The sequence below is a fragment of the Meriones unguiculatus genome, chromosome 6, assembly GCF_030254825.1.
Source record: "Meriones unguiculatus strain TT.TT164.6M chromosome 6, Bangor_MerUng_6.1, whole genome shotgun sequence".
Lineage (NCBI taxonomy): Eukaryota > Metazoa > Chordata > Mammalia > Rodentia > Muridae > Meriones > Meriones unguiculatus.
This window is the reverse complement of record NC_083354.1, coordinates 61,337,081-61,361,399: the sequence shown is the minus strand read 5'-3', so window position 1 is coordinate 61,361,399 and position 24,319 is coordinate 61,337,081. Positions and strand designations below refer to the sequence as shown.

The following is a 24,319-nucleotide window of genomic DNA, read 5'->3' as shown; positions in this document are numbered from 1 at the left end:
TCAAAATGTGCCACCAAAGGAGAAGAAAGGCCTGACAGGGTAATTGAAAGTGCCGGGAGGGTAACTGAACATGAGGGAACTCTTGGCTACATCCAGGAAACTCACACATCCACCCTCACAATCAAGGAACACACCAACCCGGCCCACTGTCTTCTCTATATAGTGATGAATTATTGGGCAGGTGGTGAGGAGACTGTACTGATTACCCTGCTTCACACACACAAGGAGAAATACACCCTCAGGTTCAGTCTGCTGCCTTGTATTTGTTAAAAAGTCATCCTCACAGACTCCTATAGCCTATTCCAGAGAGTCCGTTAAATCCATCTCCCAGTAATATTTCCTAGAGAAGAAGCTCTGTGATCCACAGGAAGCAAAATAGTGTCCAGCTGATTCCACATATGTCTCCTGTTGGTGAGGGCTAAAGGTGAATCTTTTCACGACATCAAATAGGTTGATCTTGTCATGGAGTAAGATTTCATTTCCAAAGAATATGTTCACTGTGGGAAGAGGCAAGAGGCAACAATTTAGTTGAAATGGCTGTTTACACTTCTTAGGTGAGAGAGGTACCTGGAGATTGCCTGAATTATAAAAGAGAAGGCTATGGCTAGCAGGTTAAATGTATCTCAAATACTTCAAGGTCAAGAAATTCCACAAGAAACTGAATGGGATCCTGATGAAAAATTTGCTGATGCTGTAGAGGTGGCTTTTCATTACACCTGGCAAATGGAAGACATGTGCATTGCAGGTAGGTCTGGAACAAAGACTATCCTTATGCATTTTCATTAAAAGTTATTCTAAAATAGAAGCAGTGATGATTGTATTTTTATTTGCATGTAAGCACCCATGTTTATACTCAAGTAAATACTAAACTTGCATTAGAAGTGGTTCCCTGGTTGTAATTGTCTGGTTTAACCCCTGCCTCCTCTGATACTCTTTCTATATGAAGTCACAATTCACATTTAGATCTAACAGGGGAATTAACACAATGCCTCTTGACATATCTATTTGTTTTATTTTCATTGCTCATGATATATGCCTTCATGTATATAGTTATTTTATGTTTATTAACATCTTTTTTGATACAAAGTCTTGGTATATATTTTTGACTGGCTTAGAACTCCCTATTTCAAACAGGCTAGCCTCAAACTCATGGGCAATCCTCACAGCTCCACATTTTAATGTTGAGATTACAAGTGCACACCACTATATTTTATATATTTTTAAACTAAGAAGTGATACGTACTTTAAAAAAATTCAACTGCCAAAATGATTAAGAGAAAACAATAAAATAACTCCAACACTTAGAATGATTTAGATTGTCCTGAATTAATTATCATTTCTTATGTCTCAAGGAAAAACTGTTACTATATTTTCATCCTGGGTCACATACAACATTATATTCATGTTTGTTGTTTGTTAAATGACCATGTGAATAAACACGATTAGAAATGAGACTTGCAATGACATATCCTTTAGAGGAGGTAGAAATTCATATACACAACCCTTATCTCATTGTTGAAGGACACCTTTGGTCATTTCAGCAGTGCTGACACTCACCTAGGAAGCACTTGCACCTCTCAATCAGTCCAGTGATGGGCAGGGCACTGAGCTCTGGTTTCATCACCTGGGGCATGCAGAGCTGCACTGACTCACTCCTGCAAGGAGAATACCTTGATTTGCCAGGTGCTAAAGACACCATCACAGTGATTAGGAGAAATTCTCACTCCGAGTTCAGACAGTGACTCAGGAGTTAAATCCCTTCCCACACAAGCCTGGCAACTTGAGTCTAATCCCTGAAACCCATGGTGGAAAGAAAGGACTGACTCCTGAAAGTTGTTCTCTGACATCTACACGTGTACAATGGCACACATGCATGTGTGCACACACATAATTAAAACAAATTAAATTAGTACAAGTAAACAGTTGACAGAAAAACTTTCACAAAAGCATTTTCTGATATCGTAGTGACCCAAAGATCAGGAGACAGGATAGTTTCCTCCTAGATACTTTTTGGAGCCCTTCCTGCTACCAATTTGTTTGTCCATGTGTCCTGCTATTTCTTCTACTACCAGAAAATGCTGCTGGTGGACCTCAAAGTTTATGATTTCAAAAGTAGATATTTTATCACCAAGTCCTCTTGCATACACTGATTCACTATTAAATAGTAAGTCAAGGCTCTTTCTGGTAAAGGATTACAGATGTCATATACATGAAACCAATCTCAAGCATCATACACAAGCAATTGATTATTCCTGTCTAAAGTATATTTTTAGATTGCTAAAGCAGCTTGGTCAATGTTATGGCATGCTTTAAGGATCCTGGCTTGCACTGATGACTATACTCACCTTCTGTACATGTCTTCTAAATCCTGCAAAGACAATAAGAATAGTTTAGATTTCTGAAGAAATGACATACAATGTTTGTATATGAAATTCATAAAAATGTTAGTCATCATCACACTTATTGATCCTTCAAATTTATTTTCATATCTTAAGATAATACCAACCAAGCAAATGAGCAGAAGAGAATTCTTGATGAAATCAGACTATGAGGGCAATAATTAAGAAGAACATGCATACATAATGAAGGTACATTGCTTTACACCCACAGCTGTCTACAAATGGGACATTCTTTGAGCCTGTCCACAATGCACAGGCATGCTTTTATTAAGACTACTTTAAAACTATGACCTCACCCGAATAACACCTCATGCCCATAATTTGAGAATTTGGTGTTTTGAGACCTCAGGATTACTTTGAGTTTCAGGCCATCATTCACCACCAAAAAGAGTCCATACATTGAAGCTTCATCTTCCAAAGAACACAGTAAATTACATTTTGTAAAGAGAAGACAATAACTATAAATCTCTTTAAAACTGTGCATAATTTTCAAGTAGAGGCAAAAAAGAATGAATGTTTGGTAACATGAATAACTGAATTAGGGATTTCAGATAAACAAGCTACAAAAGCAAAAGATGAGGAGATATTCAATGGGGAATTCACTCACACAGGGTCAAAATCTTGCTCTTTTAAGGTTATGACAGAACATAGTTTCTCCAGATTATCCCTAAAATCCATCCTCTGACAATAAGTGCATGGACTGTTGACAGCTATTTTAGATGTAACAGTCCCAGTGTGGGCCTCAGATAACAAAGCCCTTTCAGCACTCCTCCATGCTCACCTGGAGCAGTACCACATATGGCTGCTGGGACATTGTCATCAGCTCCCGATACATTTCTATTAGTTGATTCCTTTTGTGCACCATCAAGCCTTCGCTTTTCCTGAGTTTCTCTAAAAGAGCTTGTCCTTCATTTTCCATACAGTCTATATGGTGTTTTTCTTCTTCATAGAGGACTGGATGTACTTTCCTGTACTCCGTCCTGATCATTTCTTTCCGAAGAGTCACATAGTCCTAAAGGATAAGTGACATGCTAGGTCACATTTACAGAGTATTTTATCCTCTCCACTGACTCCTTCTATGTTTAAAGTCAACTAGTGGGATCCTGTCAGTGTGCTGCACACACTGATTTTCTGTCCCCACTTTCCATAACTGTGAATTATTTTCTTTTATTCATTTATTCTTTATTAATAGCACAAACAAACCCATCATTTTCCCTAAGCATTTTCATCAATTTATGGAGATTTGAGCCTCCTGAAGAAAAGGTATTCATTGCTAATTCACACATTCACTCAAAGAAGAACCTCTGCAGGTATTAGTTAATCATCATGGGACAGTCATAGGATCAAAAGCAATGTGATGAACTGTCAGCAAATCACTCATTAAATGTTTGTGCCATAGCCAGGCCATGCTGTCTGAGTGCAACAATGTATATTACACTCAGAATTAGAGGCCTGCAGAAAAGGTTCTCCTAGTATCAACGCCCAGCCCTTATTCCCAACTTGTGAATGAGCAGATTTGAGAGATAGTTAGTTGCTTCAAACTGATTTTCATCATCAGTCCCATACCCACCAACCACTGAGTTGGCATTCTCTTCTCTGCTTCTAGATTCTGTTGATTGTTTTGGATCTTCTTCCATAAAGATGCCATTTGCTTTAGAAGTTTCTCCTGTAAACAAGAATAAACACATTCATAGTCCTGATGGACAGACAATAGAAATCAATAATTACTTTAGGAAAAGTTGAAGAATCACCATGTTTTTACTTTCTGACTTTGATAACTGAGTTTTAGATTTCAGAAGTACAAAATACAAAATAACTCTTCAAGTAACATGATTAGTAAGCCTGACTGAAGTAATTTGGATCTGACTGGGATTTCCAAATGGGTCTCTCCAGGTAATTCCAAAATACTTTCAGTAATTTATCTCCAGTGACATACAACTTTTAAAGATGTACACTTACTATTTTACTTCCCACTGACATCAGCAAACTATATTTCAAAACTGGAAATTATTGTACACTAATGGATTTCCCAAGGGATGCTTCCATTTTATAGTCACCCTTTCTCCATTAGCTGTTTTTAAAATGCTATCTTTCAGAATGCAATGGTTTCCTTGTAATCTTGACATGGATCTTCCTGTGTTTTCTTTTTTTTTTTTTTTAAGATGTGGAAAAAGGAGGAAAATTTATTTACTGTTGGTGAGAGTACAAAATGGCATCCCAGTTAGTGGAAATCAGTGTGGGGGTTATTCAAAAGTCTAGAAATAAATTCTTCACAAGGTCCTGCTGTATCAATGGAAACCACCTAAATGTCCATCAACTGATAAATGGATAACAAAAAGGGATTCTATTCAGCTGTAAAGAGAAAATGATTTGTTCAGGCAGATGCACTGCGCTAGATAGAATCATACTGAGTGAGGTAACCAGGAACAAGAAACAAAAACACTGCATGTTCCCACTCCTATGTGGATACTAGCTTTGAATTGTTAAATATGTGTGCTTAAACTGGAGGAATTTAGAACTCATGAAACTGAAAAGGAAATGTAGGTAGAGGAAGTTTCAAAGAAGTGGGAATAAAAGAACACAAATGGGGGCTGTAAAGATGGCACAGAGGTTAAGAGCATTGGCTGCTCTTCCCAAAGGTCCTGAGTTCAATTCTCAGCAACCACATCGTGGCTCACAACCATCTATAATGAAACTGGTTTCCTCTTCTGGCATGCACAACATTTATACATAATAAATAAATAAATCTTTAAAAAAAGAATACAAATGAGTTAGGAAAAATAATGGGGCAAAGAGGGTTACATACAGTAAGGGATTGAAGGGTGGGGTTTGAAACAGGGAGGAATAACTAACACTAAAGACCTTTGAAAACGCCATATAGAAAACTATTACTGTAGACGCTTCCTGTGTTTTCTAATCTTCCTTTCTCTACCTTTCAAGTTCTCTCAGAAACATTACTTACCATTTGCCCCTCAGAAGCTGCTTCAATAGGACAGTGTCTGTGACCCTTGTGCTCCTGGGAGTCAGAGCACAATTGACAGAGAAGGACCCTGTTCTTCTCACAAAAGATCCTCTTTGCCTCCTTGTGGGTCACACACTTTTGCTCCTCAGAGCTCAGGTACTTCATGAGACTGTCCTGTCTGGCAATGGACACCAACTTCTTCAGAACAACGTTGGTTCTGAAGTCCTTCTGATGGGATGGATCCTTACACATGGGACAGTGGACAGGAACTTGAAGGTCTTCCGAAGAAAGGCAGAGGCAGGCCCGACAGAAGCTATGGCCACAGCTTATGGTGACTGGGTCTATTAGGCAGCCCAAGCAGATGGGACAGGTGAGCGATTCCTGGAAATCCTGTGAGATGCCTGACTCCATTTTCCTGAGGAAAGAAGCAAAATTACTATTATTGGGCCCAAGAGAAACAAGAGACTGCACAAAATCTGATCAAGTTGTGATTCAATTCTGTCTATGGCAAAACAGTATTCATTTTTTTGTATGACCAAGAAGAACACTAAGCATAGGGTTGTGAGTTTGCCCTTTCCTGTTACAGTTTTTCTAATAGAAACACAGAGTGAGTTCATGATCTTCTGTGTCTTCCCATCTACATTTCTTCTAGATGCTTCAGCTTAATTTAGTACCTTAGTTCAAGGCCAAAGGCATCTTTGATGTGGTAGAAAAAAATTAATCTGTAAAGTTGTCAAAGTCCTTCAACTCCAGAGGCTGGCCTTTCATCTCAGATATAAAACACCTCCTTCTTGTCTATCCAATAAAATACACCCTACTTCACACCTTCTGCAGTAAAAGCTTTTGTTTGATATCTGACATTAAGTTTCCACTGATCCACCTTTTGATACATTGTAAACAGTAATAGTTATTTCTCTTAATTCTGATACAAAATACTAGCAAGAATAATACTTTATGTTGGCCCATAACTCAAGGGCATTGGCCATCGGCTGTGGAAAAAAAAAATGGTGGCAGGAGTTGAAAGCATCTGTTCTCTTGGCATCTGATATAAGGAAGCAGGAAGGAAGGAATGTTTGCTGCTCTGCTCCTCTTTCTCTTTTTCTTCAGTTTGGGACACCAAGCCATGGAATTGTGCAATGATCTCAGTAGAATTTATGCTGGATCTCACCACCTGATATAAATCTAACCCAATAATCAATAGTGGACTTGTGCAGTCATTTTCATATCAATCCTAAATAACATCAATTGAATACTAGGAAAATTCTTCATGGTGACCTCTTTGATTTCCAAAGACACAACTCCTGCATTGAATTTATGGAAGGAAATCCTGAGGCATAAATGATGCTCACATGACTATTTGAGACTTACCTGTCCAACCAACAAATGCTCATTTTTCATCTCTTTTACATTTTACAGAGAGAAATAATCTTGCTTGGATTAATTCCAGTTGTTTATCTTTTTTACAGATTTATCTATTTACTTATTTCTTTGTTTGTTTGTTTGTTTATACAGTATTCTGCTTGCATGTATGCCTGAATGCCAGAAGAGGGCATCAGAACTCATTATATACGGTTGTGAGCCACCATGTGGTTGCTGGGAATTGAATTCAGAACTGTTGGAAAAATAGCCAGTGGTCTTATCCTCTGAGCCATCTCTTCAAGCCTGATTAATGCAAATTTTGTGAAAATAACTTAAGTTTCTGAGATTTGACACAGATGTAGTCAAATGGCTTTAGAGTTGGTCCAGAGTAACTAAAAATGTAGGACTAACACTCATTGTCAATGATTAGTTTAGCAAAAAGATTGTGGCTTTGATGTTGCCTTTCTTAACTTCTCTGATGGTCATGTTTTCCACACAGGTAATTTATACTATATTAGAAACCTCACTCCATAATGCTTTGGAAGTACACAGAGATAATTAAAATCAAACAGAGAAATTGACGATTGCATCAGACTTTAACCTGAAAGTACTATTATAAATGGAATGGTGTGATTGGTGCTGTCTTTAATTGCATGTAGCCTTCCAACCCAATACAAAACTATGTCAGGAATAACCAAATCTCCAACATGGTAGATTATCAAGCAGCTCTTAATTGCATTGAATCTTAAGATTCAATTCAATTCACATCAAAATTCCATCACAATTATTTACAGACCTTGAAAAGACAATTCTCAACTTCATATAGAAAAAAAATGATATCTAAAATAATCCTGTATAATAAAAGAACTTGTGAATCTATCACCATCCCTCATTTCAAGCTGTGCTACACATCAATAGTAATAAAAATCATATGGTATTGGCATAAAAACAGACAAGTTGATGAATGGAATCTAATCAAAGACCCAGAAATAAACTACACACCTACAGACACCCGAGTTTGTATGAAGAAGCCAAAACCATACAGTGGGGAAAAGAAAACATCTTCAACAAATTGTGCTGGTCTAACTGCATGTCTGCATGCACAAGACTGAGAATACATCCATATGTATCACCCTGCACAAAACTCAAGTCCAGGTAGATCTAAGATCTCAATATAAAACCAGATACACAAGATCTAATAGAAGTTAGAGTGGGAAATAGCCTTGAACTTATTAGAACAGGAGACCACATCCTGAACAGACAGAATAATATCTCAGGGACAAAGATCAACAATGCAAAAATGGGGCCTCATGAAAATTGGAAAACTTCTCCAAGGCAAAGGACACTGTCAATAGGACAAATTAGCAGCCTTCAGAGTGGGAAAAGATCTTTACCAACCTTCCATCTGACAGGGGACTAATATCCAAAATATATGAAGAACAAGAAATTAAACACCAAAAAACCAAAATAACCCAATTAAAAATGGGGTACAGCACTACAGAGAGATATCTCAGCAGAGGAATATTTAATGGTTGAGAAGCAATTAAAAGAAATGTTCTATGTTTTTAGCCATCAGGAAAATGCAAATCAAAACAACTCTGAGATTCCATGTAACACCTGTCAGAAAAATCAAGTGACAGCACATGATGGTGAGAATGTGGAGAAAGGGGAGCTCTCTTCCATTGCTGGTGGGAATGAAAATTTTTACGACTATAGAAATCAATCTGGATGTTTCTCAGAAAACTGAGAACAGATCTTACTCAACACACAGCAATTCCACTCCTGGGCATATACACAAAACATGCTCGACCATATCACAAGGAGACTGCTCAAATATGTTCATAGCACATTTATTCATTATTGCGAACAAATGGAAACAACATACTGTACCTCTACACTGTTCCTAAATATCTCTAAGTTCTGGTATGTTTTCAAACAATTGAGAGCATTTAATTGTTATATGTTATTGTATATCCATTATTTATAGGTGATAGTATACATACAAAATCGAATGTTCTTAAAATATTTTAGAACTTAGATGATACAAAAAATTGAAAAGTATCCTGTGACTATCTCTCAGTATAGCAACACATCAGCTCAAATAAAGTGTAGAGAATGATAAATGTGAAATTATCAATAACTTTAACCCACATTATATCAAATAACTAAATGGGGACAGAGTCATTTTTATGTTAAATAGCAAAATATCTCTTCTCAGCAGAAACTTCAGTTCTACAATTAATTGAAAATAAGAAAACATCAAAGATTTTTCTCTGGTAAATTATTCACTCACCCAGTGAATTTTTTCTGGCTTCAGCAATATTTAGTAGAGATGCAGTAATCTTCCAAAGAATTTTCTCTGGCCTCAGCAGTGTTTGGTAGAGATGCAGTAATGTTAGCTCAACTCTGGAGTCAGATCCTCAATGTGTGGAGGGGATAGATCTAGCAGGGTCTGGAGCCAGAAGGTTTGGAAACACACTCTGTGGAGTCTGGAAAAGAATGAACCGGGTTAGGCTCTGGAATCTCCTTTTATGGAGGCTGTGATGACCATGCCCACTTCCTCCCCTGGTTGGTTTTACTAATGCTTCCAATAGGTGAGCTCCAGTGGATTAAATCAACCCTCTTTCCAATTTCCACAAGCAAATCTCCATAAGGTTTCCTGAGTCATTGTTTAGCTGGGTGGAAGCTCACACCTTTAATCCCAGAGTCATAGGAACTGTACTACTGAAGCAGACAGATTTTTTTTTTTTCATTCCAGGCAGCCTAAAATATAGAGTAAGAACTTTGCTTTTTAAAAAAGTAATTTTACAATATTTTGCTGTACCTAAATATTTCAGTGTGCTTACATTTTGCTTTTGATCATGCAACAGATGATGATGTCATTAACTTCTGATTCTAGAAAATACCAAAGACTACTTTCTCCAAACATCTTCATTCTCTACTCACTCAACTTTATTTTCTAAAATGGAAAGAAAGAAAGAAAGAAAGAAAGAAAGAAAGAAAGAAAGAAAGAAAGAAAGAAAGGAAGAAAGCCATAAATCTCATTCTATTTACTATTGACTCTTTGGAGTAACATTGTAATTCAAGGTTTTCTAGCTCCCCAGCTGTCTAGAGTTCATGTTGACCAGACAGAGAATTCTGTGTTAGTGCTGTAGATATGCAATAGTTAATAACCTTCCGCATCTCAGTCAGGAAATTTTGCCCATGGATGCTGAGTTTGTATTTTTAGTATATTTAGCTGAAATAAAATTGCATCACTTTCCCCTTCTCTTCCCTTCTTACAGATCCTTTAAATCATCAGCCACAGAAGGTTTGGCTAGGATTTAGGTGGATCTTCACACCTCCAAAGATCTGGGTTGGGTGGGTCTTACTACTTGAAATAATTCAATCAAGAAAAATCCCTCAAAAGAAAAATTCCAGCTGGGCTGGTGTGGTGGAACATACTTATATTCCTAGCACTCAGGGAGGCAGAGGCAGGTGGATCTTTGTGAGTTCAAGGCCAGCCTGGTGTCCAAAGTGAGTCCAAGCCAACAAAGACTAGATAGAAACACCCTGTCTGAAAAAAATAAAAGAAAAGAAAAGAAAGAGAGAGGGAGAAAAAAGGAAAAAGAAAGAGAGAAAAAGATAGAAAGAAAAAAGAAAGAAAGAGAGAGAGAGAAAGAAAGAAAGAAAGAAAGAAAGAAAGAAAGAAAGAAAGAAAGAAAGAAAGAAAGAAAGAGAGAAAGGTAGAGTCCAGCCTTCCAGCCTCCTGGGTTTTAGTTAACTCCAGATGCAGTCAAGTTGACAAGCAAGAATAACCATCACAAGGGCTGACCACTTTGTGCTAGGTGATCAGTTAGGGAGCTCATCCCTCATAAAGGCGAATTCTTCACCTAGGGGTGGGACTTTTTCAAAAATTTCCACTACCACATCAATATGTCCATTGTTCTAGTCTTGTTTATGCAGCCATTTCTAGAAGTGACACTTTCACAGCAGACTTCCTGGTATTCTGGCTCTTCCTAGCTTTCTCACCCTCTTCCACAATGTTTATGGAGCCAATCATGCAGGGGTTATCATATAGGTTTATCTGTTGGGGCTGGGAGCCCCATGATCTGTTGGTTTTTGCAGTCTGTCCAGCTGTGATATTCCTTGAGTGTCTCTTCAATGTTCCTGTAAATAAGCATTACTAGGCTTTTTGTTTGTTTTTACTAGACTTGCAATCTACTGTTTTATTTACTTTTATAGTTAATCTAATCAATGCTAAATTAATGTTGTTTCAAAAATTATGAGATCAAAAGATGACTGGCAGAAAAAGAATGTTTAGGACTATTTTATGTTACTTGCCAGTTTTTCACATTGAGATATGCTTAGTATTTAGAGAGCCCAAGGAACCATATGAGTATGTTGAGACAGATACCAACAAGTGTGTACTAATGATGAGAAAGACGTTAAAATTACATGTAACTCATCCATTAAATCCTCTACTAAGATTCCAACAAGTGTGTACTAATGAAGAGAAAGATGTTCACTTAGAATGATAGCCAAATCCTGGAAAAAATGTCTCAACCTTAATTGAACAGGTTACTAGAAACCATTTAGCTTCTGTCTTAGAGAATCCTCAGGTGGGGGGGGGAAGGTTCATTTAAACAAAGGTGTGGCAAAGTTTTAGGGTGGATCCTCAGACTGTAAATTAGGTGGGCTACCTGCTTCCAATCATTCAATATATATATATATATATATATATATATATATACATATATATATATGTATATGTATAAATCTGAGGCTAAATTTCCCAGGCTCTTGAATTTTAGTTAATTGCAGATGTAATCAAGTTGATAAGCAAGAATAACCATCCCAAGGGCTGATCACTTTGTATTGTGTGATCACTTATAAAGCTCATCCCTGAGAGAGGCTAATTTCTTGGTCTAGTAGTGAGTCCCTTCCAAAATTCTCCCTTCTACATCAACACATTCATTATTTTGTTCTTGTTTATGCAACCATTTTAAGACAGACTGTTTCACATCACACTTCCTTGTATTTTGCCTCTCAGAGTCTCTTTGCCCCACCATCCACACTATTTGTGGAGCCACTGAGGCTGTAGGTATGGGATATAGATATCTGTTGGGGTCGGGAATCACCATGATCTGTAGACATTTTCCCTTGTAACCAGATGTGATTTGCAGTGATGGTCTCCATTTGTTGTAAAGAGAGTCTTGTCTGATGAGAGGTAGTAGCTCATATAGACCCCATGGGTATATATTCAAATATTTTGTCATTGTTGACTCTCTTTCAGATCCTAGGCCCAGGTTACACTTTAACAATTTGAACAGACACAAGAGACTGGAAATTTGGCCACTTAGGTGTATGGGAGATTTACAAGAAAAAAATGCGAGAATCATTTTGAGGTACATCAGTGTTCTTCTTTTCCAGTAGTTGTTATTTAAGAGTGTCTTGTCCACCTTGATGATCTGTGCATTGCTTGACAAGACAACTGGGACTTCTAGGATGTAATGACCGTTGTCACCCTGTGCTGTTTTTTACTCTGTCTTTACCGTTCTTTTCTCTGGTAGAGAAATAAGCATAATAGCTAGTTCCAAGTCCAGGTGGTCTCACTTACTATGACATGCATGTTGGTGGTGGTCAATGCTGGTGAATAAGCATTTACAGAAGCATTATCCTACCCTGGGTTTCTACTCCCTGCCATGAAAAGTCTTGAGGGGAAGCACCCAACAGTGTTCTGAAAACTCAGGGTAGAAACACCCTAGCTAACTGTAACTGCATATTCTTGGTTCCTGTTAAATTGATTTCTTGTTTTATGCTGCAGTTGCCAACTAGGATACAGTTTGTGTGTGCATGCACACATATGTGTGTTCCTCATCTTTAAAATCTCCCTGCACCTCACTTTCTCATAGGCATCAGTTCATAGAATCAGCAGGCCTAGAGAAGTCAGCATGCTGGTTACCATAATTTGGGGATGTCAAAAAAACTATGTGACCCCACAAAGACGCTTTTGAGAAATCATTCTCAAACAAGAAATGATGTTGATCAGAGAGTATGAGCTCCACAACAAACAGGAGGTATACTGGGTCAAGTTTACATTGTGCAAGATTTGCAAGGCTGCCTGGGAATTGTTGACACTGGACAAAAAGGACCCCCAGAGCATCTTTTTGAAGGCAATGTTCTACTGAGGCAACTTGTTCAAATTGGAGTGCTGAATGAGGGAAAGATGAAGCTGGAATACACCCTATGCCTGAAGGCTGAGGATTTCTTGGACAGGCAGCTGCAGAATGAGGTCTTTAAGTTGGACCTGGCCAAATCCATTCACCATGCGTGTGTACTGATCCACAAGCATCATATCAGGATCTGCAATAAGGTGGTGAACATTCTGTGCTTCATTGTCTATCTGGACTCCCAGAAGCACATGGACATCTCCTCCTTTCTCATCCAAGCTGAGTGAAGAGGAAGAATGCCAAGAAAGGCCAGGCTAGTGCTGGAGCTGGTAAAGATGAGGAAGAGGATTAAATAAAAACCTTCCTGGACTTGAGGACTGCATGTAGGTTTCCAGTTGACTAATAAAACAGAATTGATACGTGGAAAAATCTTCCTCTAATATGCACTTGGGGTTACTCTGTGAGAAGTGTTTTGATCTAGGCAGTCTCTTGCAAGTGTACTAGCTTGTAAAAATTTGATAAAAATTTTCAACTCTGTGTTCAATTTTTGTTATTTTAATATTCTTACAAATTATTTTAGATTGGAGGGTCTAATGTACAAAAAAAAAAAGGAGGAAAGTGTGACCATCAGATTGTACTCAAAAACATTTTTCTTAGCAGTGACAATGAGTATGAGTATTGGTATTTGAGGAACACAGGACCACCAGCTAAAGCCAATTAAATGCAACTTTGTCAAACACTGAAAGTTTAAGTTGTCTGGACAAAATTTGCCTCAATCAAATCAAAATGAGTTTTAGTGTAGATATTTAAAGAGATGGCCACCTGTTGGTTGGATAGCGAAGTCTTGTACAATTATAGGAGCTTCCCTTATGACTCAAGGTTTCCTCCCATAACACAAGAGGGTTCCCCTACTGTTCATCATGATGGAATTTAGATAGACATAGAAACCTCTGGACAAGTCTGTGAAGAATTAGTGCCATTCCATTCACTTTAGTTGGAAAGAGCCACCCTAAATGGTAATAAGATTTATTTATCCCTTCTATGGATTGGAGTCCAAACTGAAGTAAAGGGGAAAGAGGAGCTGAGCAGGAAGCTTTCCTAGAGTTCCTGCTTCCTAATGCTTTGGGGATGCCATTAAAACAGCTGCCTTGGGATCCTGCCACCATTTTTTCCCACCTTGATGGACAATATCCTTGAATTGTGAGCCCCAATAAGTTCCTGTTCATGTAAAATTAATCAGGAAAAAGGAAAGTAACTAACATGCTCTTCAAGTGTCAAGAGGTTGTAGAGGAATGTTACTTTAGAACATGGCTGTTCTGGTAAGAGATGAGATCCAAAGATCTTCTAGATCTCTGTGACCCAGCTGGAATACACACACACTTTTAATTCAGGAGACAGAGGCAAGCAGATCAGAGGTCAAGGCCAGTCTGGTACAGAACCAGTTTCAGGAAAAGAAAAGCTTAGATCCAGGTGTGGGGATACATTCCTTTAATCCCAAACAATGAAGAGAAAATTAGGTTGCAGAAGCACCAATGCTTGGAATTTATGTCCACTTGAGTGGCAGAAAAGATGACAAATAACTGAAGATTTGACAGAATAGGATACTCCCAGTCTCATGAGAAGAGAGAGGAAAGAGGGGCATCTTAGGTTGCAATACAAAGTGATAAGAGGCAGTTTTACTGGGACAGTAATAGAGACTGTTTGTGGAGAGAGAAGTCAGGTAAAGCCTGCAGCAGCCAGAGAGTGAGATGGAGCCAGGAAATTAGAGGAGATTGCTGGAGTTAGTTGGAGGCTAAGCTAAGCAATTCCAAGGCCTAAAGAAAAGCCAATTTGAATAAGTTAGCTGGGAGAGGAGTTTGAGTTAAAACAGCAGAGTTAAACCAGCCAGACCAAAGCTCAGTAAGAACAAGAATGGGTGATCATATTAAGCAGTAAGTCTCAGAGGCTGAAGAAATCCCAGGCCTAGGTTCGAGTGTATGGAGATTAGAAGCTTCCAGCAATAAGCCTAGGCTAGCGGAAGAGGCAGTATGCCTCCCAGACAATTAACTGAACCAGGCAGATAAAACATACTTTTACAAGAAGTGAAACACTGAGATCTGCATTACTAGGATGTTAAAATCAAGTATTAAAGCAATGCACTTACTAGGGAAGGTGTGATGTAAGGTTGCATTTTCTTGGAGAGACAACCAAAGAAGGAGGGGACTTACTGCAGTGAAAAATATAAAAGTTTCAGAGGTTTGAAATGAAGGTGTTTTAACTCAGAAATATGGCATTCTCTTTCTTCCTTTTTTATTATTTGAGATTTTTACTTTACAACTCTTAAGAGTACAGTTTCCCTTCTCACTCGACCCTCAACTTCTGCTCCTGCCCCCATCCAGTCTTCCTTTTCCCCCAGAAAAGAGGAGCTTCCTCCCCTACTGTCTCGGCCTGCAGGTCAGTCTAACAAGACCCTAAGACAGGGGATGAGAATGGGAAGGGACAAGAGATGCGAAGAATGGAGACAAGCCAGAATTCTGATCAAGTCTCGGGTTAATTGTTCTTTAGGTTACAGCTTATAAAGAATAAGAATGGGCAGTGCAGGGGGAGGAACTAGTTTCAGTGAAAAACACAGAGCAGGATATTCTGCAGGAAATTCTAAATGCAGGAGAATAGCTCTCAGGTAAGCAGGAGGAAAGTTCTCATGTGGATACCTGCCAAATCTAAATGGTTGAGCACACATCTAAAGAACAAACAACACCTGTGTTTTAGGGGTGAAAATTCACCATGTCCAGCTAAGCAGGCTGTGGTTCATGGATTACAAGCAGTTTAGAATCCAGCAGCCATTTTATAGCTCCACACATCCTACTCCATTCCAACACTCCCCAGCACATTAAGTCACATTAGGACTGTGCCTATCCTCATTCCCCAGGCTAGGCAAGGCAGGCATGCCATGAGGAAATGATCCAAAATCAGACAGTGGAGTCAATCGTAGAAACAGCCCCCACTCCACTTGCAGTCACCTTATATGAAGACTAAGTATTCCATTTGCTACATTTGTGGAGAGGAGCTAGGTGCCATAGTTGATACATGCTCCTTTGTTGATGTCGCAGTCTCTGAAAGCCCCATGGGTCTGGGTTACTTGTTTCTGTTGGTCTCTTTGTGAGGTTCCTGCCCCTCCAGGTCCTTCCATCTTTGCTCCAACTCTTCCACAGAAACCTGAGAGCTCTGCCCCATGCTTGGCTGCAAGTCCCAGCTTCTGTCTGGATCCACTGCTGATGGGAGCCTCCCAGAGGACAGTTGACTTAGGCTCCTATGTTTAAGCAGAGCAGAGCATCATTATTAGTGTCAGGGCTGGCTCTCTATCGTTGGGTAGATCTCAGGTTGGGCTAATTACTGGGTGGACTTTCCCTTAACCTCTGTTCCCTCTTTATCCCTGCACTTCCTGTAGACAGGGTAATTTTTGGATCCCAGGTTTTGTTGGTGGGTTGTTGTTCCCCTCTTTCCACTAGTCCTGCCTGACTAGGAGGTGATCACTTCAGTCCTTATGTCCCCCTCCACCTCTGCTGTCTATTCTAGTTCTCCTCTGAGTGACATTCTGGCACCCTCCCTTGTCCCCATTGTTCCTTAGCTTCTTTGGGTTTGTGGTATGGTTATCCTCTACTATAGGTCTAATATCCGCTTACAAGTGAGTACATACCATGTGGGTCTTTCTCGGTATGTATTACCTCACTTAGGATGATCTTTTCTAGTTCCATCCATTTGCCTGCAAGTTTCATGATTTCACAACAGAGGAATCTCGAATGGCAGAGAAGCACTGAAAGAAATGCTTACTGTCTTTAGCCCTCACAGAAAGGCAAATCAAAACTACTCTAAGATTCCATCTCCCACCAGTCATAATGGCTAAGATCAAAAACTCCAGTGAGAACTCATGGTGGCGAGCATGTAGAAAAGGGGAAAATTACTCCACTGATGGTGGGAGTGCAAACTTGTGCAGCTTCTCTGGAAATCAACTTGGCACTTTCTCAGAAAATATTGAATAGTTCTATCTCAAGGCCCAGCTGTACCACTCCTGGGCATATAACCCAAGAGATGCTCCAACATACAACAAGGATATTTGCTCAACTATGTTCATAGCAGATTTATTCATAAGAGCCAGCAACTGGACTCAACCAAGGTGTCCCTCAACCAAAGAATGGATACAGAAAGTGTGGTACATTTACACAATGGAATACTACTTAGCTCTTAAAAACAAAGAAATCTGGTATTTTCAAAGTCAGGTCTGAAAATCTGCTCTGAGGTAACTGAAAAATATGATTCTTTCCCTCTTATCCTTGTCCCAAACACCAGGCAATTCAACCTTAACCTTAGTTGAGCAGAGTAGTGGAAGCCATTTAGAATCTACTTTCAAGAATTCTAGGGCAAAAGAGTAAATGATTTGGTTCTTTTAACCAAAATGTTGGGCTGTTAACTAAACCCTGGGCAGAACACCCTGAGCCTCTTCTTGGTGAGCTGAGGATTAGAGAAGGCAGGTATGGGGTGCAGTCTTCCTGAAGTGGAGGTTGATGAGTTTCCTCTCTTAATACAAATATTTTTAGCTGCATCAATTATTTTCTTAATATCCAATTCTTATAGGTTAATTATTTCTACAGTTTGCTATGTCCTAATAAAGGTTTGCTTTGACAAACAGAAGCTTTTTGATTTCATGCAATCTTTTCCTGTTCCAATGAGATCAAGGCTATGGTTCACCTCTTCTATCTATTAAAGGTATCTTTGATTCATTTCTATTGGGTTCTGTACAGGATAATAAATATGGTTATATTTTTGCCTTTTACATACAGCCATCCAATTTAACCAGCAAACTTTATTTAAGATGCTCTCTTCTATTTTGTATGTAATTTTTGGCCTTTTTACACTTAAAAATTATTACATGTTCATAAGTGTTTGAATTCATATGTGAAGATTCACTTTGGCTGTTGATAAGTGTGTCAAATTATATGATAATGCCAAAGTGTTTCTAGTTCTACTACTCTGAAGTACAATTTGAAAACAGGGATAGTGGTATCTCCAGAAGTTCCTTATAATACCTGGGTTATTTAAGCTTTCTTTATTTATTTTTTTTATATTTCCATATATATCTGAAGATCTGTACAATCAATGTCTATACAAACAATGTCCTGGTGTTGGATTTGCACATGTTTATTCCCAACATTTCAAAGGCAGAGACAGATTCCTCTTTGTCTGATGCAAGACTAGACTCCATAGTTAGGACAGCTAACACTACATTAAAAAACACCCTGTCTCAAAACCCAAAATATCGTGTGTCAAGTTAAAACAAAATTAGCCAGCAAATACACATCTGTGCTTGAAACTATTAAAATAGAATCCCACATCTAAATAACATTTTTAAAATGCTAAATCCAACTGAGGGTCCCAAGCATTCTTAATAAGGGCTGTAATTCTGAACTTGAATGTCACTGCTAATTGATAATTCTGAAATGTATGCAAAGACTAATTAACAAACAATGAAACAAGGGAAACCTACTTAGAAAAGGTGATGACCACAAATGAAAAGGAAACATAGTCAGCCATATTTAATAGTATTTTATTGTATAATTACAAAAGAGAGAGAGAGAGAGAACTATAGAGAAGGAAATACTTAAACAACACTAAAGTACTGGATTACAGCTTCCTATGAACATGTGCAGCCAAAGGTGAAGAAAGTCCTGACAGGGTAATTGAAGGTGCCAGGAGGGTAACTGTATATGAGAGAACTCTTGGCAACATCCAGGAAATTGACATATCCACCGTCACAATCAAGGAGCACACCAACCCGGCCCACTGGCTTCTCTATAAAGTGTTGAGATTCTGGGCAGGTGGTAAGGAGACTGTACTGGTTACCCTGCTTTGCACACAAAAGGAGAAATACACCCTCAAGTTCATTCTGTTGAAGGTCATCCTGAAAGACTCCTAGGGCCCATTCAAAAGACTTTGTTAAATTCAGCTCCCAGTAATATTTCCCAGTGGTGAAGCTTTGTGATCCCCTGGCAGCAAAATAGTGTTGAGATGATTTCACAGATGTCTCCTCTTGGTGAGGCCTACAGTTGAATCTTCTCACAGCATCAAATAGGGTCATCCTGTCAGGGGGTAAGATTGCTTTTCCAAATGAAATGTACACTGTGGAAAGAGGCAACATTTTAATTAAAATGAATATTTTAATTTCTCAGGTCAGAGAGGTGCCTGAATTTTAAAAGAGAATTATAAAAGAGAAGGCTAAGCCTAGAGGGTTAAATGTGGCTCAAACACTTCAAAGTCAAGAAATTCCACAAGCAACAGAATGGGATCCTGATGAAAAAAAGAGGAGGGAGCTTCATCCAACTTCTGTCAGGTGAATTTTAATTACACCTGGCAAAAGGAAGATGCATGCATTGCTTCAAGGTCTGGAGTGAAGGCTGTCATCATGGTCCTCCATAAAACCAATTTGTAAGAGAGGGGCAATGATAATCATATCTTTATTTGCATGGAAGCACTCATGTTTATACTCAAGGACAAGCTAAATATGCATTAAAAGAGGTTTGCTGGTTGTTACTGTCTACATTTATCCCCTGGCATCTCTGATACTCTTTCTCTGTGAGGGTATAATTCACATTTATATCTAATAGGGAAATTTAGACACTGTCTCATATCCTACAATTTTGTTTTATTTTTATTGCTCATGATATACACCCTGTGTACATAGTTATTTTATGTTTATTTATTTAATTCTGTTTGACACAGTCTTGGTATATATTTTTGACTGACCTGGAACTCACTTTATCGACCACACTAGCCTCAAACTCACCAGTAATCCTCATGTCTCAACATTATATTGTTAAGATTACAAGTATATAACGCTATATTTTGTGCATTTTTAAGCAAAGAAGTGCATGTACTTTATAAATTCAACTGCTAAAATGTTTAAGGAGAGACAATCAAATATCTTCATCATTGGGTTTATTTAACATGAATTAGATTATATTGAATTAATTTATCATTCCTTATGTCACAAGAAAAAACTGATACTATATTTTCATCCTGGATCACATACAACAATATATTCATGTTCATCTATATTTTTAAATGACCATGTGAATAAACATGATTAGAAATGAGATTTACATTGACATATCTTTCAGTGGAGATTAAAAAAAGACAGGTTTGTTAGGGTTATCTCATTGTTGAAGGACACCTTTGGTCATTTCAGCAGTGCTGACACTCACCTTGGAAGTACTTGGACCTCTCAATCAGTCCAGTGATGGGCAGGGCACTGAGCTCTGGTTTCATAGGCTGGGGCATGCAGAGCTGCACTGACTCACTCCTGCAAGGAGAAGAAGACCTTGGTCTGCCTGGTGCTAAAGACACCATCACAGTGATTAGGAGAAATGCTCACTCCAAGTTCAGACAGTGACTCAGGAGTTAAATCCCTTCCTACGCAAGCTTGACAACTTGATTTCAATCCCTGGAACCCATGGTGGAAGGAAAGGACTGACTCCTGAAAATTGTCCTCTGACCTCCACACGTGGACAATGGCACACATGCATGTGTGCACACACATAAAGAAAGCAAATCAAATTCGTACAAGTGAACAGTTGACTGAAAATCTTTCACACAAGCATTTTCGGATATCATAGTGACCCTAAGATCAGGAGACAAAGAAGTTTCCTCCTAGATACTTTTTGGAGACCTTCCTGTTACCAATTTGTTTGTCCATGTGTTCTGCTATTTCTACTACCAGAAAATGCTGCTGATGGGCCTCAAGATTTATGATTTCAAAAGTAGATATTTTATCACCAAGCCCTCTTGCATACACTGCTTTACTGTTATGTAGTAAGTAAAGATATTTTCTGGTAAAGAATAGGTGTCATATACATGAAACCAATCTCAAACTTCATACACAAGCAATTGTGTATTATTCATATCTAAAGGATATTTTTAGTTTGCTAAGGCAGCTTGGTCAATTTTATAGCATAGTTCAAGGATCCTGGCTTGCACTGATGATTGTACTCACCTTCTGAACATGTCTTCCAAATCCTGCAAAGACAACAAGAATAGTTAAGATTTCTGAAGAAATGGCTTACAATGTTTTTGTATGAAGTTCATATAAATGTTAGTCATCATCACACTTATTGACCTTTCAAATTTATTTTCATGTCTTAAGATAATACCAAACAAACAAATGAGCAGAAAAGAATTCTCAATGAAATCAGACAGTGAGCGCAATATTGGAGAAGAACATGCATAGGGATTGTACATTGTTTTACAACCCACAGTGCTCTGCAAGTGGGACTTTCCTTGAGCCTGTCCACAAAGCACAGGCATGATTTTACTAAGAATACTTTCAAACTGCAAAGTCACCCCTGAATGACATCTCATGCCTGTAATTCCAAAATTTGGGGTTTTTAGACCTCAGGATTACTATGAGTTTCAGGCCATCATTTACCACCAAAGAAGTCCATGCATCAAAGCTTCATCTTCCAAAGAACACACAAAAATACATTTTGTAAAGAGAAGACATTAGCTATAAATTTCTTTAAAACTGTACATAATTTTCAAGTAGAGGCAAAAAAGAATAAATGTTTGCTAACAGGAATAACTGAATTTGGGATTTTAGAGAAACAAGCTACAAAAGCAAAAAAAAAAAGAGATATTCATATTCAATGGGAATCCACTGACACATTGTCAAAATCTTGCTCTTTTAAGGTTATGATAGAACATAGTGTCTCCAGATTATCCCTAATATCCGCTGACAATAAGTGCAGGGAATGTGGACAGCTATCTTAGATGTAACAGTCCCAGTATGGGCCTCAGATAACAAAGCCCTTCCATGCACTCCTCCATGCTCACCTGGAGCAGCACCACATATGGCTGCTGGGACATTGTCATCAGCTCCCGATACATTTCTATTAGTTGACTCCTCTTTTGGACCATCAAGGCTTCACTTTTCCTCAGTTTCTCTAACATAGTCTGGCCTTCATTTTCCATATACTCTATATGCTGCTTTTCTTCTTCATAATGGATTGGATGTAGTTTCCTATATTCTTTCCTGATCATTTCTTTCCGAAGAGTCACATAGTCCTGAAGGAAAAGCCCAGAATATTTTATCATCTCAACTGATTCCATCTAAGCTTAAATTTGACTGGTCGATCCTGTCCCCACTTTTACTGTTCCCACTTTTTAGAAATGGAAATTATTTTATTTCATTCAATTTTCTTTGTTAGTGGCACAATCAAACAAACCCATCGTTTTCTCTAAGTATTTTCATCAATTTAATGACATCTTGAGCCAATTGAAAAGATATTTTTGATAATTCATATGTTCACACAAACATAACATTCTGCACGTAGAAATTAAATATCATGATATAGCCATAAAGTCAAACACACTGTGCTGAACTGTCAGGAAGTCACTCATTAGACTCAACATTCTCTACCACAGCCTGTCCACGCTCTCTGAGTGCAGAGTTGTATACCACACTCAGAATTAGAGACCTGCAGAAAAGGTTTTCCTAGTATCAATGCCCATGCCTTATTCCCAGCTTGTGAAGTTTTCAAGAGAGCTGCCTCAACCTATTTTCAAGCTGATTTTCAGCATGAGTTTCATACCCACCGACCACTGAGTTGTCATTCTGTTCTCTGCCTTTAGATTCTCTTGATTTTCTTGGAGCTTCTCCCATAAAGATGCCATTTGATTTAGAAATCTCTCCTGTAAAACACAATGAGTGTCTACTTTGGGTAGTACTGATGGACCCTTAGGCAATGAACAGATTACTTTAGGGAGAGTAGAAGGATCACAGTGTACTTCATTTTTCTTTTATTGACAATGAATTTTAGATTTTAGGGAATAGAAATAAAAAATACAACATAACCCTTTGTTAAGTGATTTATAAGCCTCACTGGGTAACATCCATCTGGTTGGGATTCCCAGATCCTTCTCTCTAGTTAATTCCAATGTATTTTTTTTTCTCTCATTTAGTCACCAGTCATGGACAGTTTAGAAAGATATGATCTTACGTGGTCACTTTCCAGTGACCTGGACATGAAGAAATATAAATTAGATATTATCTTTACACTTAGGGTTTTCTAAACAAATGTTTATATTTATAGTCACTCTCTCTCCATTACATGTTTAAAATTTGCCACCATTTAGAACAGAAAGGCTTCCTCATAATCAGGACAGGCATCTTTCTGTGCTCTGCTAAGCTCCCTCTCTCCAGCTGCCATGTTCTCTCAGAAACATCACTTACCATTTGCCCCTCAGCAGCTGCTTCAATGGGACAGTGTCTGTGACCCTTGTGCTCCTGAGAGTCAGAGCACAGTTGACAGAGAAGGACCCTGTTCTCCTCACAGAAGATCCTCTTTATCTCCTTGTGGGTCACACACTTGTTCTCCTCAGAGTTCAGGTACTTCATGAGAATGTTTTGTCTGGCAATGTGCACCAGCTTCTTCAGAACAACGTTGGTTCTGAAGTCCTTCTGTTGGGATGGATGCCTACATGTGGGACAGTGGACAGGAACTTGCAGGTCTTCCCAGGAAAGGCAGAGGCAGGCCCGACAGAAGCTGTGTCCACAGCTTATGGTGATTGGGTCTGAAAGGCAGCCCAAGCAGATGGAGCAAGTGAGCTCTTCCTGGAAAGCCTGTGAGATGCCTGACTCCATTTTCCTGAGGAAAGAAACAGAATTACTATTATTGGGCACTAGAGAAGCAAGAAACTTCACAAAATCTGATTCAAATTGTGATTCAGTTCTGTCTATGTCAAAACAGGATTCATTTTTTGTATGACCAAAAAGAAAATGAAGCTTAGGTGTATAGTTGTTGATAATTCCTGGCACAATTTTCTCTATGGAAACACAGAGGATCTGATGACCTTCTGTGTCTTCCCATCTGCAATTCTTCTGGAGACTTCAGCCCAGATTGGTATGTTGATTCAAGGCCATAGCCATCTTTGATGTAGAGAAAAACAATGTGGTAGGAAAAATACACTGTACAGTGATCAAAGTCAATCAACTACACAGCTGGCCTTTCATTGCAGACGTACGTTAGTAGAACACCTCCTTCTTTTCTATTCAATAAAATAAACCCTACTTTACACCTATTCCATTAAATGCTTTTGTTTGATATCACATTAAGTTTCCTTTGTTCCACCACTTGCCAAGAATAATACTTTATGATGGCTCATAACTCAAGAGTATTGGCCATCATGCTGTGAAAGAAATGGTAGCAGGAGTTCAAAGCAGCTGGTCTCCTGGCATCCAACATCACACAGTGGGAAGCAAGAAAAACTTATGTTCAGCTCCTCTTCTGCTTTTTCTTTAATTTGAGACCATAACCCATGAAATGGTGCAATTATCTCAATAGAATTTATGGTGGAACTTTGCATCTGAAAAATCAAACCCAATAATCATTCACAGAATTGAGAAGTCATTTTCATACCAA

The 24,319-nt window shown here is 38.5% G+C and overlaps 1 protein-coding gene and 2 pseudogenes across 1 annotated transcript; 1 reads left to right on the top strand and 2 right to left on the bottom strand.

Annotated features, from left to right (window-relative positions):
- On the bottom strand, window positions 1–5,772 carry LOC132654858 (tripartite motif-containing protein 43-like; annotated as a pseudogene).
- A 6,881-nt stretch (window positions 5,773–12,653) lies between these two features.
- Window positions 12,654–13,224, top strand: LOC132654857 (small ribosomal subunit protein uS4-like; annotated as a pseudogene).
- Window positions 13,225–18,540: 5,316 nt separating this feature from the next.
- LOC132654856 (tripartite motif-containing protein 43B-like) lies at window positions 18,541–23,541 on the bottom strand. The gene is made up of 5 exons (XM_060386137.1): window positions 23,131–23,541; window positions 21,732–21,962; window positions 20,896–20,918; window positions 20,108–20,205; window positions 18,541–19,025 (listed from the first exon to the last, which is right to left on the bottom strand). The coding sequence occupies exons 1-5, from the start codon at window positions 23,539–23,541 to the stop codon at window positions 18,541–18,543; spliced, it is 1,248 nt and encodes a 415-aa protein (XP_060242120.1).
- Window positions 23,542–24,319: the final 778 nt, after the last annotated feature.

Bases quoted from the DNA above. Each gene is read 5' to 3' on its own strand.
- LOC132654856 (XM_060386137.1), bottom strand. From the start codon at position 23,541: ATGGAGTCAGGCATCTCACAGGCTTTCCAGGAAGAGCTCACTTGCTCC. The intron at 21,963-23,130 runs GTAAGTGATGTT...CTTTTCCTTCAG, and splicing joins CAGCTGCTGAGGGGCAAATG to GACTATGTGACTCTTCGGAA. The intron at 20,206-20,895 runs GTGAGTACAATC...TTCTCCTTGCAG, and splicing joins TTGGAAGACATGTTCAGAAG to GAGTGAGTCAGTGCAGCTCT.